The sequence below is a fragment of the Lutra lutra genome, chromosome 1 (assembly GCF_902655055.1).
Source record: "Lutra lutra chromosome 1, mLutLut1.2, whole genome shotgun sequence".
Taxonomy (NCBI): domain Eukaryota; kingdom Metazoa; phylum Chordata; class Mammalia; order Carnivora; family Mustelidae; genus Lutra; species Lutra lutra.
This window is the reverse complement of record NC_062278.1, coordinates 8,104,568-8,120,847: the sequence shown is the minus strand read 5'-3', so window position 1 is coordinate 8,120,847 and position 16,280 is coordinate 8,104,568. Positions and strand designations below refer to the sequence as shown.

The window sequence follows — 16,280 nt, the reverse complement described above, 5'->3', positions numbered from 1 at the left end:
CCCTGAGGGGTTGGTTGTGAGGGGTTCATGACCTGAGCCGAAACCAAGAGTCAGATGCTCAACTGACTGTGCCACCCAGACCCCCCTTTTTATTTTATTTTATTTTTTTTATTTTAGAGAGTATGTGTTTCTAAGTTTTTAGTGGCAGACATGGAAGGGAAAAAAAAATGTGAGATCTCAGTAGAATGTTTCTTATTAATTTTTAGTTGTAGCTTATATAATTTTATAAATACACAAAAGAATTTTATTTTTTTTAAGATTTTATTTATTTATTTGACAGAAAGAGAGATCACAAGTAGGCAGCAAGGCAGGCAGATAGAGAGGGCGAAGCGGGCTCCCTGCTGAGCAGAGAGCCCAATGTGGGGCTCGATCCCAGGACCCTGAGATCATGACCTGAGCTGAAGACAGAGGCTTTAACCCTCTGAGCCACCCAGGTGCCCCCACAAAAGAATTTTAATATCTAAGCCTTGGGAACTCTTAGGGTTCTAGGAACTTAAGTAATAAGTGTCCCTAAAAACCAGTAGCTTTGTGTGTCATTTCTCCCCCATTCATTCATTGGGTATTTAGTGGTGATCAAGATTAGATGTGCTCTGTTCCCTCAAAGGGCATATGGGTTTGGGAAAAGAGAGTCATTAAGCCCATAATTATAAGTAAAGTGTGCCAGGGTTTTGCGTAGGAGCAGAAAAATGCTTTAGCAGCATAAATTAGAAGGCATTAACTTAACCTAGAAGTCTGGGCCTCAGCAGAAGATTCCCTGTTGGAGGTCTCGGTGAGTCAGAGATCTGGAATAGGAATTAACTAACCAGTCAAAAGGAAGACATGGGTGTGTGTTTGAGAAAGGGTGGATGGTGTGATATTTGGAGGGTCAGAGTGTTTCAAATGGAAGAAACAGCATATTTGGAGGCTAGAAAAACAGAGAATACTTCTTTCATGGATAGAAAAGAAGTTCAGTGTGACAGAGGAGGGCTTTGGTGAGAAAAATCATGAAAGTACCCAGGGGCCAGAACGAAGGGAACCTTACTCTGTAAGGTGTGTTTAGCAATTTGACTTTTCCTGAGGTCACTAGGAAGCCAATATAGGTTTCAAGTAAGGAGATGCCATCAGCTTGCCCACAATGTAGAGAAGTGGGAGAGGGGCTCACTGTCAGCAGCTGTGTCCTGGTTTAGAGAGTGGGGGTCGGGCTGGAGGGAGAGAGCAGGTTTGAGAGGTATTTAGGATGAAGAGTGGAAAGAACTATACTGCCTGTGAGATGGGGTAGGAGGGGCATGGTGTGTGTATTTGGGGGAGTTAAGACAAATCTGGTATTCTGTCCATGAGGGGGACACCCAAGGAAGAGCAGGGCTGGAGCCGGATTTTGAAGACACTGAGTTTAAATGGCCTTGGATTTGCCTAAGAGGAAGTTTGGATTTGTAGGTTTGGATCTGAGGAACACATTCAAGACTAGAATTTTTAAAAAGCGGGCATTATCAGTACCAAGCACATAGTCACTGAGGCATGAAAGAATGTGAAATGTCCTGGGGAAAAAAGTGAATCTCCACCCCAGCAGCGTCCTAAGGAACATCCACATGAAGGCACAGACAAGCATTAAGAACTGCAGGGAGAGGGGCGCCTGGGTGGCTCAGTCGGTTAAGCATCTGCCTTTGGGTCAGGTCGTGATCCCAGGGTCCTGGTCCTGCTCAGCGGGAAGCCTGCTTCTCCCTCTCCCAGTCTCACAGCTTGTGTTCCCTCTCTCACTGTGTCTCTCTCTGTCAAATAAATAAATAAAATCTTTAAAAAAAAAAAAGAAAGATAGAACTGCAGGGAGAGCCTGGGAAGGGGCTGCAGAGAGGTGGGCGGGAGGCCAGCAGTGTGGAGCCCAGTAGAGCTCATTTTAAAGTGAAGATGAACAGCAGTTTTCTAAAACCAAAACTGTTTAGTTTATTGTATTCAAGTTTCCTGTGCACTTGAGCACCCAAGTTTTATTACAGTCATGCTAAATCGTCAGTCTTGTGCACGGATGTTTCTCTTAGTGATCCAAGGACTATGGTATATTCTTCCCAGATTCTTCCTGCGGGGCTTCCTGAGTCTTCAGGCCATGAAGATCATGGAACCTCCACTTCTTCAAGTCATGGGCCTGGAAACCAAACAGCAGTTCCTGAGGAGTCAAGTCTGGTCTCTGCCAGTGATGGCCCAGCGGGTGCTTCCTCCCCACCATTAACAGGATCGCTCTGCCATCAGCCCGAAGTCACCCAGCTGCCAGAGTACCAGAGCATGGGCCAGGAAACTCCGCCAAAACAGAGCCTTGTGGCTGATCAGAAACTACCTGTTCTTCCAGGACGTGCTACCCGCTCAAGCCAGTCTCCAAAAAAGCCGTTCAATAGTATTATCGAGCACCTGTCAGTGGTATTCCCATGTTACAACAGGTATGGATATAAAGTGTCTGTGACTCTGTTGAATACTTCGTTGAACTGAGGTTTCCTGATCAGATAACATTAAGGCCAGTTAGGGGCTAAAGTGGAAACAACTCAATAGTTGTTTTACGCAGAAAAGATAGGTGCTGCATTTTTTTTCTTATGTTTTGTAAACATAGAGGTGAGCATTTTAAACCAACTTTTTGATGTGTGGGTCTAGACTGAAAACACTGACTCCTGGTTACTCCACACTCATCAGAACCTAGGGTAATTTGCTGATATTTTGATGAGGTCAGTAACATGCTCCAGTCCTAGCATGCAGTCCCTAAATGAAAAACAAAACTGCAAAGCACTAGTTTCGTATCATTTGGGGGAGGAAATACCACCTAGCAAGGAAGGCAGCAACAACTTACACCTTGCTAGTACCTCTGATTTGTTAGAGGTGTGATGTTGGGAGGACTAGGTGTGATTTGATAGTGAATCAGGCCTGTGGGTGTGTTACAGAGGGTCCTGGAGGATGGAGATTTCTGCTTTATCTAAGCCAGTGAGTGTTTGCACCACAACCCCTGGCCTCAGTCTCCAGGTTGATATGAGGGAGCAGAAGTGCTCCCTGTCTCAGCCAAGGAGAGAAGCACTGAAGGCAGTGTCTCAAGGATACAGCTAGGAAGAGGGGAATCCACATCCCAGAATGACCCTCTGTACTCTGTCCCATGTGATTTTCTTTGATACAGTATTAGTGGCAAGTTTTTAAATTACCCTTTTGAAACAAAGTAGTGGTTAAATTATGATTGGCTGGAATTAATGTTTTGCATCTGTTGGTGGAGCCCTGCTTATTTGAAAATAAGTATATGTCCATGGGCATGTCTACCCTAAGTTTGAGAAATATTGTAAGTTCTCTCAATAGCAGTTCCCATGCCAGTTGCAAAGTGGGTTAAAGCCTCTGCCTTCGGCTCAGGTCATGGTCCCAGGGTCCTGGGATCGAGCCCCGAGTCGGGCTCTCTGCTCAGCGGGGAGCCTGCTTCCTCCTCTCTCTCTCTGCCTGCCTCTCTGCCTACTTGTGATCTCTGTCAAATAAATAAATAAAATCTTTAACAAAAATGCTCATTATAAATATCAGAAGTACCTTACAAATAAAATGGTTTGCAATCCTGACTAAATTGGGGAGAGTTTAAACAACTGAATCCTGATTTTCTGAAAATTAGAACATTTGAGGTATTAGTGCTTCAAATATCAAGTTGCTATTGATTAATGGTTTAATTCCATCCACTGGTACTTGTGAAATATTCAGACTTTGAAAACCTTGTTGTCAGGTTGTTTTTTTTTTCCTGTTTTTATTTTATTTTATTTTTTTATTTCTTTTCAGCATAACAGTATTCATTGTTTTTGCACCACACCCAGTGCTCCATGCAATCCGTGCCCTCTCCAATACCCACCACCTGGTTCCCCCAACCTCCCACCCCCGCCCCTTCAAAACCCTCAGATTGTTTTTCAGAGTCCATAGTCTCTCGTGGTTCACCTCCCCTTCCAATTTCCCCCAACTCCCTTCTCCTCTCCATCTCCCCTTGTCCTCCATGCTATTTGTTATGCTCCACAAATCAGTGAAACCATATGATAATTGACTCTAGGAGGCAGTCATCAAATCTAGTTTCCTCCTAGGGAAAGGAGATTTTACTGATTTCATGTCAGAACCAGTGTTGTCTGATCAGTCATTGATTTAGCATAGAGCTACAATATTTCCAGCCTATATGAAATTTGGTTTCAGAGTAGATACAGATATCCCAGATGGATCTAGCAGATTAAACTGTTCTGTTACTTTGAAATTCTAGTAAAATAAATATTTAGAAATAGTACTGGAATTTTCATAACTACTTGTAAAGAGTGATTCTCTTGCTTTTATGTAGTTACCATTGTTTAATTTTGTTTGTATGTATTTGGTTTCTTTCTTATAGGTGTTGGGTTAATGTTGGCACATAATATTTCCATGTAGTAGAAAACTTTGACTTTCTCTTGTCATTTATCTCCACTTCCTTTTTTTTTTTTTTTAGCACTGAGCTTGCTGGTTTTATTAAAAAAGTACGAAACAAGAACAAGAACTCGCTCTCGGGATTGAGTATTGATGAAATTGTCCAACGAGTGACAGAACACATTCTGGATGAACAGAAAAAGAGAAAGGTCAGTGTTTCATCCAGCTACAATAAAATGGTCCACTTTGTTTATAAAATATGAGGATGAGAAAAAGCAAAAAAAAGCAAAAAAAAAAAAAAAAAAAAAGGTGGGACACCTGGGTGGCTCAGTTGGTTGGACGACTGCCTTCGGCTCAGGTCATGATCCTGGAGTCCCGGGATTGAGTCCCACATCGGGCTCCCAGCTCCACGGGGAGTCTGCTTCTCCCTCTGACCTTCTCCTAGCTCATGCTCTCTCTCACTGTCTCGCTCTCAAATAAATAAATAAAATCTTAAAAAAAAAAAAAAGGTGTATCCAGCCAAACTCTGGAGAACACTTCAGTAAAGGCGGCAGACCTGGGCCACTCACTTGCCTCTTTCCCTACCCACTTTATCTCGGTAGCCAAGTTCCAGTGCAGGAAAGGATAAGAAATTATCTGAGGCCGACTCTGCTGCTTCTGTGACCAGGGCCTCCCAGGGTCCACCCTCCGTGATTGCTGGACCATCGCCCAAAACCAAGGGACAGAAGACCGAAGATTCCCCTGTGAGTGTTACATGTGTGACAGTGGAGTCAGCTTTGTTTTTTTAATGCACAAAATAGTTAATCCATGATTTAGCCCCATTCTTTTCATTTCTAGACCTAATTTATTTGATCTTAAAATTAGAAACCAGGGGCTCCTGGCTGGCTCAGTTTGTAGAGTGTGCAACTCTTGACCTTGGGGTTGTGAGTTTGAACCCCGGGTTGGCCGTGGAACCTACTTTAAAAAAAATATTACAGTCTCTTGGATGGCTTAGTCACTTAAGCATGGACTCTTGATTTTGGCTCAGGTCATGGTCTCAGGGTGGTGACCTTTGATAGGCTCTGCGCTCAGTAGGGAGTGTGCTTGAGATTCTCTCTCTCCCTCTGCCACTCTCCCACTCGTGTGTGTGCACTCTCTCTCACTCTCTGTCTCACAAATAAATCTTTAAAAAATATTAGAGACGAAATTTAGATGTACTTGAGTGTCCCATTAGAACAGTCTGTGAAACAGTGAGGTCATCTCTGCTTTTGTGGGTATCTGTGGGTCCCTGTTGGGAGAAGCCCCTGCACTAGAGAGACCAGGGGAGTTCTGGCCACATTGTGGGAACTGGGCCTACTGACAGTCAAATACAAGTTAATTTTTATATTAAGTGTGATATTTTGAATAGTTGAGGAAAATGATTTTTGAATCATTTTATTCTGTGTCACTACGGGCTTTGGAATCCCAGACCTGGTTCTGTCATTTAGTCGCACTGTGAGCTCAGATCATACCTGCTTGTTGGGGCTGTTGTCTGGATGATGCTGGAATAGAAGGGTCAGGGTCCAACTCTGTGTTCAGGCAAGTCTGGTTGCTTCCCTTCTCTCTCCCCTCGAGTGCCTTAATGGGGCGAGGGGCACTGGAATGCGCTAAACTTGCCTTAATTTGATATACAGATTTAAAATGTTTTTTGTTCTTTTGGGCAGTAAGAATGTTACTTTTACATAGTCCCCCCCCCCATAAAATACTGTGGGAGTTATCTCAGTTGATAAGGCATTATACTTGTCTTTATAACGAAGAAACCGAGGCACAGATGATTCATGCCGCTTGCCAGCACTCCTTCATTCGGTCTGGGTGTGTAGCGTGTAATTCCCTAATCCTCGCCACACGGACCCAGCTGATGCTAGGGACTGTGTAGTAGGAACCAAACGTGGTTGAAAGAGGCCATTCAGGGCTGCGTGCTCTGGTTAAATTCTGATATAAAGCATGTTTTCCCCTTTTGTCCAACTGTGATATCAGTTTATTTTTTTAAAAGATTTTATTTATCTATTTGAGAGAGCGTGAGCAAGCATGAGTGGGGGGAGGAGTAGAGGGAGACGGAGAAGCAGACTCCCCGCTTAGCAGGGAGTCTGATGCCAGGACTCAATCGTGACCTGACCCAAAGGCAGGTGCTTAACTGACTGAGCCACTCGGGCTCCCTGGTATCAGCGTTTAAATGAAAGGAAAATTAGAAGAGTTTCTGGCCCCGCAGTGGAGTCAGCAATCCCTGATTGCACAGAGTACTAGTTTGCTGGCTTGAACTAAACAGCGAATCTTTGTGTGAACTTAGTTTTTATTCCTCTTTTATATTTTCTTTGTCCACTATTCTTTGGATAGTCTCCAAACCACATACACTCATTTCCCAGAGCATCTGACTCCAGTCAGAGTGCTTAGGAGCATGCGGAGCATTCCTGCAGGACCCTGCCGGAGTGCCTCCCTCTCCCCAGGCTGCTGACTGGCCAGGTGCTGTGTGGCCCTCCAGCAGGGCCGAATTCTCAGAGCATCCTCCCTGACAGCCCCCCCACCCCCGCCTGAGATAGAATGCAGTCACCTTCAGGGGAGAGATTACTTTCTGCTTCACGGTTGTTGGTGATCATAAAGTTGTACAAGCTGACTTATAAGAAGACTATGTATTCAAACTGGGACTCAGTTTGATAATTATAGGTAGTTTTTTAAAAATTAAAAGTAGTTTGCTTAATCTTTTCAAATTACAAAAGTTCATAGTAGCAAATACAAATTAAAAGCCTTTAAAGAACCCCAAAACCCACCCTCAGGTAACCAGTATTATGGTATTATGATATCAGTATGTATTTTTCTAAACTCCTTTGTCTGTGTGTGTATATGTGAATTTAATCAAAACTATATATACTTTTTTGTGTCTTTTTTTTCCTGCTTAGAAATGTATGTGCCCATCTTTTCATGCTAATAAAAATAAGTCCAGTTAACAGGGTTTTTCAAGCCAAACCTAGCTCTGAGCTTTGCAGAGGCCTTAATTTGCCCTTCCGTGGGACTGACACTTCCATTGCTTCCCTGACCGTCCCCTCAGGAGCCACAGAGTGGAGACAGAGCACCTCATTTTACTGTATCTACCCCGTCAGTGCCAGGGGAGAGACAGAAAACCCAGTCAGCAGTTCAGGGTCTTCAGAGCCTTTAGACACTGTCCCCATCTGCATCCCTGACCTTAATCCCGCGGCCAGGGCTGCTTTCATTCACTCGCCTGACAGTTTATGGAGAATCCTTTTGGGGCCACGTTCTGTGCCATTTGCTAAGGATATAGATGAACAGGACTGCTTCCTTGCCTTCAGGGTGCTCAGAGTTGGGAGGGGAGGAGGAATTGGAAAATAACGGTGCAGTGTGGGTAGGTGCCGTGAGTTGTAGGGGGACCTTGTACCTGGTGTCCTGGGTGACACTCGGGTCTGCTTTCACAGAAAATGCTGTCTGTGCTCACCAGACTGTGTGCTGCTTGAGCCGGAAACTCTCCCATTCAGCTCTGTGCCCTCGAGCCCCGCACAATCCCTGACCTCAGATGTTTGCTGAGTGAGCCGTCAGTTTGTTTTGTTTGGATTTGCACACGTAATCCACATTTTTAGAAACTTTAGAAAATAGCAAAGAAAAAAGTTAAATCTCTTAACTGACAGTAACTGCTGTTCACATTCTAGATCTTTCCAGGCTCTTAATAAGGTATCTCTCTCTATGCCCATTCTCCTTATTTCAGAAAAACCAATTATATGATTATATGATACGTACTGTCTTATAATCTGCTTTTATTCAGAGGGTGGTTGTCACCAGCTTTTTGGGTCAGGGATTTGTGGACTTCCATCATGATGTCAGTTAGCCCCACAGTAGTCCATGCGGTGGCTGTTTCATAATTTATGTTTCTGTCCCCGACTGTTAGATAATTAGATGAGCGATTAACTTATAATATTCATACTATAGTTTGGGTGTGGTTTGGGATAATTAGAAATTTGTAATAATTTCCTGGGAACCTATTAGCCATATAGAACATTTTTTTTCTATGAGAAAATTAGAACTTTAAAAGTGTATTTTTTCTTTTTTGTATGTTTGTAATTTTTCTTAAGAAATGCTATTAAAAAATATGTTGTTCCCTCAGCCTGCTTAGCTATAATTGGGAGTAATTTGCCACCTTAATGACAAAAGTATATAAAGGCCACTTGTAGAAAGATCTTATGTAATAGAAAGGAATTGAGCTATTCCTTATTACTGGGACACTTTTGTCTCCACAGGCATCGGGGGCAGCTTCCTGTGAACTATGCCATGATGTATTCAAATCCAAAAATGTGCGTGTGCTAAAATGTGGGCACAAGTTTCACAAAGGGGTAAGAATTCTCTTTGGCCATCCTGATAATCATGGATTTTGACTGTTAAGTATTTTGAACATAAAAAGGGACTTTTTTTCCCTCAGTGTTAACACTTCTTGTGTTTTCAAAGCACTTTCTGCATAAGCCTCCTTGTGCCAGTGTCCATTGTCTCCCTTTTCAAAGACTGCTGCTGTGGAAAAGGGGAGAGACCTCCTGGCCTCTGGGGTGTGCAGTTCTGCACACTGTCCTTTCCATCCATCACATCATGGGTGGAGGAGAACAGTCCTAGTCGGCTCCCTCAAATATGTTGGTGCTGAAATTCAAAACAATATTTGTTTCTTGAAAGGTACTTTCTTACATACATGGATGCAGAGATGCACAGTGCAACATTTTTTCGATTTAGTGCAGTATATGAAGTACATTTAACATTTTAGAGGAGAAAAGCTAAACCTAACTGGGCCCATTGTGCTTGATCCTGGGAGATCCTGGCTTATAAATTTTCAAGATCTTTCAATAAATATTTTGGATGCTGTGGGCATTCATTCTCCATGCCTGCTTCTGATTAGGTCTCTGCCATGTCAGTTTATTAATCCCTTGAAAAAAGGGATAAAAACAATACACTTACTAGGAGGAGTCAAGACAGCTCGCAGTCTCTTGCGTGGCCTGTTTCCTGCAGGTTTAGGGGTGTTGTACTTGGGCTCTCAGACTTAACACACACACCCAGCTCTTAGCAGCAACAGGCAGCCACAAGCAACTTGGGACCACAGGGGGTAGAAAGTTTCCAGTCAAGGATGTGGTATGGAGGCTCGTGGGAGGTACAAGAATTAAGATCAGGCAGAGAGAGAATCGGTTAGAAATTGGGTGAGTCTCAGGACCAAGAAAATGCCAACCCCTGGAATGAAATGCCAAGACTGAAGCTGGAGTGTTAGGGAAAGTGGAGGGACAAGGCTGTCCGCCTAAGATCAGGTTAGAAGTCCAGAGTCCATGGGTCAGATTCTGAGGCAAGATGATTTGTTCCTAGGGCTTGGGGCACACTTCACTCTTGAGTAGGCATAAGTGTTCCTGAGTGTTGGGCAGCTCCAGGCCACCAGACATGGAGGTGAACTTAACCATGTCTGTTGAGGAGCAGCAAGGGGGAACTAAGGCTCCCCATGTTCCTGAAGACACTGACTGATTTCATTTTCTCATTTTCAGTGCTTTAAGCAGTGGCTGAAGGGGCAGAGCTCTTGCCCAGCCTGCCTTGCTCAGGATCTCCTGTAAGAAGAGTAGCCAGCACCTTCTGGAAGAGGCCAGCCTGCTTTCCTAGGTAGTCACACAGTTCACTGAAGAGTAATTTACTGTTTTGTTGAATTGGAAGAATAACAATATATTACTTCTGGTATAAAAAGCAAACATTTGAAGATTCTTTGCACTGTGTGTCACAGTGCTAATAAGTAGAAATCTTTAATACAATTGATGGAAATTTCCCTGCTCTTATTAAACACTTCAGTAATAACATATAGTGGCTAGTAAAATTATGTGTAGCCACATTCCTAAATTGTTGGGGCTGCTTACAGAGGTGCCTTCTGAGTTGGAAGGCTTCTTTTGGGAAGTGTTGTGAGCACCTCAAAGCAGTACTTGAATTTAAAGTATTCTAACCTATTAAAGTCCCCCAGGTTAAAATTTTTACAAGTCAGTATTCCTTATAACATGCCTACATTTTTCCTCAAAGATTCTGCATTTAAATGGGCTCAAGCAAACACATTTTAATAATCTATAGTACATGGTAACATGTCGGCTGATTTAAACCAAAATATTCAAATCCTCTTTTCATGAGACACCATGTGCTTTTGCTTTTTCATTTCATTATTTTATTCCCCCCAGTAGATTTATAAAGAGCTTATTTTTCATCACCCAAAAGATATAGTCTGATTTCTTATTAGTGTCAGCCAAGACTTTTTTTTGCCTTGAAAATTGAGGCTACGTATTCATCACCCAATCCCACATTTGGAACTTCTTCAAATATCTTACTCTTACTGGCAGCATTTGTCCTTTTTCATGAGTTAGAAGACGAATGTTTGGGTATCTTTGTCTAACACATAGTAGGCACCATAGGGAAATAGTCACTATGATTCCCCTCCCTTATCCCACCACCAGAAAGAGGCACTTGTGTAGTTAGGCTGTCCTAGGTGTCCGTGTTTCACTTGTTCTGTGTTTGACATTTGTGTGAAGTAATGCATGCACTCTTATACTGTGGTGTGAGAACAAAACTTTAACTGCATTAGAATCTGCTAAAATACTAGATCTCTTTAGTGATTTGTAGTCAGTGGTAAATATAAAAACGTGAATTTTGGACACATTTCATTTCTCTCAGACATCAACAAAATGTTTTCATTGGGTTCTTTGTTCCTCTGGAAGCTCACAGTCCCAGATTTGTGAACTAATTTGGTCACCTTCCTCAGCCTTGGTTGCTTGTGAGTTTTGATGTCTTAGTGACTTAGACTATAGATGCTCACTCTTTATTTTGAGGCAGATTCTCCTTGCAGGTCCCTGAAACATTGTCTACATGTTCACAAGAACAGAACTGTAGGTAGATATGTAGGGACTAGTTTGTAGCAGCAGGTACAAAGGAAAAGAAGAGCCGCTGGAGAGTGAGAAAATGTGTTTTGTACATCAAACAAACATTGTGAACATGCCTTACACATGTCCTGGTGTAAGTTTCAAAATAAAGAACATTCTAAAATAATACCAGTTTACTGTCGTGCTTGTCCTTTTTCCTCAAAAAATTTTAAAAAAGAATTCTAGAAAATTCAAAACACATACATTATCTTCATTTGGAAAAGAAGAGCCATGATACATCCAAAGAGTCTAACCAAGAATATTAGGAATTTTAGAGCCTGGATCAAAAAACATCCCTCTGTGGCTAAATAAAGGTGGCTAAACTCAAGTTCACATGATTGGCTATTTTATTTGTGAATAGGAAGTTTATATACAGATGATAGTTTACTGTTTTAGCTAATATAAGATTTTTCTTATGAACACATATAAGAATGTTGAAGCTAATCAAATTACATTCCTCAGTATCCATTTTCCTTTGAGGCGCTTATTGATTCATGTACGACTGAGGCTGAGTAGTAGGGTTTCTCTTTTGGAGAATCTTCTGGTAAGCACTAAGAGATGATGAAAGAAAACCAGTATTATCAGTATATGTTTTTAATCTGATAACATTTAATTCAAAATAACACATAACTTAAAACAATGACTATTCCTAAGAGTTTAAATTGTTTTTTCTGCTGAGCAGCTTAATTTATGCTATAAATAATGGGAAATCCAGTAGAAAATTGAAATGGTGCCCTAGCAATGCAAAATGTTACTACATTTTTAAAGTAATTTCTAAGACTGTAGTGGAGGCATGTGGGCAAAAGTGTTCACACCACGGCACTGAAGCAATGAAGCTATTTTAGATAGTTTTTCAATCAGTTGACTCTCTCTGAAGACATGGATTAAAAGAAACTGGCAAGGGTGCCTGGGTGGCTCAGTCATTAAGGGTCTGCCTTCGGCTCAGGTCATGATCTCAGTGTCCTGGAATCGAGACCCACATTGGGTTACCTGCTCTGCGGGAAGCTTGCTTCTCTTTCTCCCACTGCCCCCACCAAACTTGTGTTCCTCTCTCGCTCACTCTGTCAAATAAATAAAATCTTAAAAAAAAAAAAAAAAAGAACCTGGCAGATGAGATAGTAGCAAATGTGGAAACTCCTCCCACCATAAGAGATACTTAGTGATGAGGCTGATAAAAAGTAGACAGTAAAGTTGGTCAGAATGAGGACCTAAAACATCTCCAATATGGTCCTTCATGAAAGAAATAGGAAATACATTTAGGTATTCTAAGTTTTAATCAAACTATATTAAAAGAAAAATTGTAAAAATAGTTAATCATCAGTCATGTCTAATCCCTTTTTTATTTTCTCCTCTTTGTTCTGCCAAGGATCTGAGAGGGGAATCTACCTTCAGGTAGTCCTATACCTTAAGTGGTTTGCTGAGAAGGATGGAATGCAAGGCCTGGAAGCCAATGAAAATGAGTGTGTATTGAGTATATCCAGTTGTGGGGCACTGGGCTATTTGTTTTGATACAACAGTGAACAAGAAACCAGCACTCTGAAACTTGTTTTCCAGCTGAACAGACACTATATGGTGTGAGTCCTGATGGTAAGAAAGGCTTTGAAGTAGTAGGTATATAGATTAATAATAATATTAATAATCTCCTAAAGTGTTTAGCATAGTGCCTAACAAATCCTTGATAAAAAAAAGCTCCTAACTGTTCCTAAGATTAGGGCCTAGAGGGGTGCCTGGGTGGCTCAGTTGGTTAAGCCTCTGCCTTCAGCTCAGGTCATGGTCCAGGGTTCTGGAATCGCCCCATGTCAGGCTCTCTGCTCTGGGGGGAGCCTGATTCTCCCTCTGCACCCCCACCCCCGCTTGTGTTCTCTCTCTCAAATAAATAAAATCCTTAAAAAAAAAAAAAAAAAGAGGGCCTGGAAATAGCATAGGGAGAGAGTTTGGTGGTCTTATAAGAAGGGCTTTGTTAGATTAGGAAGTAAAGTTCTTCAGTGTAGCCCAGACTTTGGAATGTGATCAAGTGGACAAGAGAGCAGAAGAAATCAATTCATCTCAACGTTAATTTGAACAATACAGCTTTGTTCCTGAAATCTCCCTAAGATGACTGTGGGCATTGTGATGATACAGCAAAGGATAATTTAACCTGTGGGTTTCACCACAGATGACCTGGATGAGCAGTCTTGAGGCAGCCATTCCAGGCTATTGAGGCTGAGGACCAAGGCTCTATGGTTGGCTCACCGCGGGTATTTGTACTGGAGCATAGGAGGGGTCCAGGCAAGGTTCATCCTAGTGGAGATGGTGTGTGATCCTGACTTCCTGTTTTGGGGTAAGAACTGTGCTCATTCACTTTCTCATTGCCTCCAGATTATACTGTCTGTCCCTATTTTCCCTTTAAGAGTGAAAGAAAAGGGGGTACCTCTGAGGCTCAGTTGGTTTAGTCTGACTCTTGATTTCAGCTCAGGTCATGTTCTCAGGGTCATGAGACTGAGCTCTGCAACATGCTCCACACTGGGCGTGGAGAATGCTTAAGATTCTCTCTCCTTTTTCCTTGACAGCCCCTCTCCCCACTGCGCACATTGCACACGGTCTCTAAAAAGGGGAAAAAAGATAAAATACTTAGCAAAAACGCAGAAATTAGCGCTTGGAAACAGCAAAATCCTAATGAGACGACCATCAATCAGAAAAAATAATTTTGGATGTACATATGGAAAAAAGTGAACCTTGACCTCACACCATGCATAAACATGAACTCCAAATGGATCATAATCCTAAGTGTGGAAAGTGAAATAATCAGGCTTCTGAAGAAAACAGACAATCTCCGGGCCTTGGACTAGGCAGAGATTTATTGGGACACAAAAAACACCATATGGGTAAAAAATGATAAATTGAGTGTCATTACAGTTAACTCATTATCAAATTACCTTTAAGAAAGAAGTCAAGCTATGAAGTGGAAAAATCCAATGAAGGACCCAGAACATAAAAATGTCACATATCAATAAAAAGTGTATTTAGAAATGAGCAAGTAATTTGGCCACTTCACAAATATCCAGATAGTTAACAAGCATTTTAATAGCCAAATTTATTCAATATCCATCATCAGGGAAGTGTGAAAACCAGAATGAGCTGCTGCTAGATCCCTGCCAGGATGGCTAATATAAAGAGGACTGACACTATCAAGTGTTAATGAAGATGAGGAGCAACTGGAACTCTACAGACAACCCAAAATGGACAAATTGTCCATATAGGATTCCCTATATGTGAATTTCAAAAACAAGGAAGCAAAGTGGGAGAGGCCAGAGTCACCGTCACCTCTGAGGTGATGCTGCTGATGGGAAGGGCACAAGGTTGTCCACCAGGGCTCTGGAAATGGATCGCTTCAGCTGAGTGCTGCTTCCCTGAAAGGATCATTTGGAAAATTCGTGGAGTGGTATATTTTAAAATGTGTGCAGTTTCGTGTAGTTATTTTCAATAAAACTAACCAAGAGCACAAGAAAAACAACAAAATAATAATAAACCTGAGCCCAGGAGGCCTAGTGATTACTGTGGTCTCTGGGCCAAGCTCCTGGAAAGGCTCATCACGCACCTGTACACGTGGCCCTCATGACTGTTAAGACGAAATTCCCGTCAGAGGCCTGGGGCTGACCTATACACTCCTCTCCATGGAACAGGTGCTCCCTGCTTGGGTTGCTGGCTCCTGCCAACTCCCAGTGATGAACACAGCCAGCCAGCGGTTCTTCAGGAAGCCGCTCTGCAGGGTGGGAAGGGATAGGAGCCTGTGCCAAACTTGTAACTGTTGCCGAATCAAGAGAAAACCAGAGAGTACACCTTGCTAGGAAGGTAGTGCAAACTGTCTTGGAGTTGCCTGGTACTGGCAAGCAAGACCATTCTCTCGTTATGCCATCATCCTCGGCCGGTGGGGAGGTCTGGGACGCTGGCTTCCGTTTCCACTGGCCCAGCTAGCAAGAGCCAATTGTTAATTTTCAGGGATTTTGTGAGCTGGCTGTTCAGCACAACTACTGAAAACTGAATGTATAAACTTAGATTTAAGTTATATAAAAGGCAAAGGTAATTCCTTCCTGTTGCTATAGTTTATGCTTTGGGGGTTACTGATGTATATAGAATCCGTGTGGTGGAAATACTGCGTCATGGGATTCTGTGCATCTCTTCCCAACTCTGTTGTGCTAGGAGTATTGCCACCGTAGAAATTGGCGAATGCTACATATCAAGGCTTCCCGTCCCTACAGCCCTCCGCCCCTGGAGAAGCTGGGAAGGCCAGAGTTTGTCTGTAGGAGAAACAGCTGGTCTAATGGCACTGAAGGTGCTCTTTAAGATCACATTTGACGCAGTGATTACGGGATTTTAATACATGATTTCCGCGGAGCAAATTCCTTTGCACTGCTCTGTTTGGTGAGGTCCTCATTCTCACTGCTAAGGTGCCTCCTGTCTGCCCGTCCTGGGCCCCATGCTGGGCTGCTCTCCCCACCACCCTGGAGAGAAGACTGCTCGCCACAACACCTGGGGCACACAGGCCCAGAGACAGAGGCCAAAGCGTGTGGTGGAGTCACCTCTTCTCAGCACCTCCCAGTGGCCCCTGTGCCCATCACACCTGGCCCCTGTGGGGCCTCCTCTGCAAAGAAAGACAGGGAAGGCCCCCTTGCTGCCCCTGGTGAGGCCCCGCCCCCGGAGCTTGGGGGTGAATCCGCGGCAGGTGTGCTTCCGGGGTGCCAGGCAAGAAACAACCGCGTGGACGACCCCCAGCCAGAGGAGACTCATCTCACCTCCCCGGAGACAGGAGAAGGCTTGAAATTGGGCCAGCCCTCAGTCTTGCTGCGAGAGTCCACACAGCAAAGCTGTTGGCATTCGTTACCCAGGCTTCTGTGTGTGGCAGGACACTTCAAAGAGAAAGGCTTGCTCTTTCTAACATGTGCTTTTGTGTCAGACAGAGGTGTCATTGTTTCCAGCAAATACCTTGGGACTTGAATGTATAAACACCATTCTGTT

The 16,280-nt window shown here is 43.1% G+C and overlaps 1 protein-coding gene across 1 annotated transcript in view; it reads left to right on the top strand.

Annotated features, from left to right (window-relative positions):
* TTC3 (tetratricopeptide repeat domain 3) overlaps nt 1-11,412 on the top strand; it is a 124,625-nt gene extending 113,213 nt beyond the window's left edge. Inside the window, exons 42-46 of the mRNA XM_047720000.1 lie at nt 2,041-2,402; nt 4,436-4,562; nt 4,956-5,096; nt 8,613-8,705; nt 9,882-11,412. Of these exons, the coding sequence (XP_047575956.1) occupies nt 2,041-2,402; nt 4,436-4,562; nt 4,956-5,096; nt 8,613-8,705; nt 9,882-9,947 (789 nt within the window). The 3' untranslated portion in view covers nt 9,948-11,412. The remainder of the gene's footprint in view (nt 1-2,040; nt 2,403-4,435; nt 4,563-4,955; nt 5,097-8,612; nt 8,706-9,881) is intronic.
* The last annotated feature ends 4,868 nt before the right edge of the window (nt 11,413-16,280 follow it).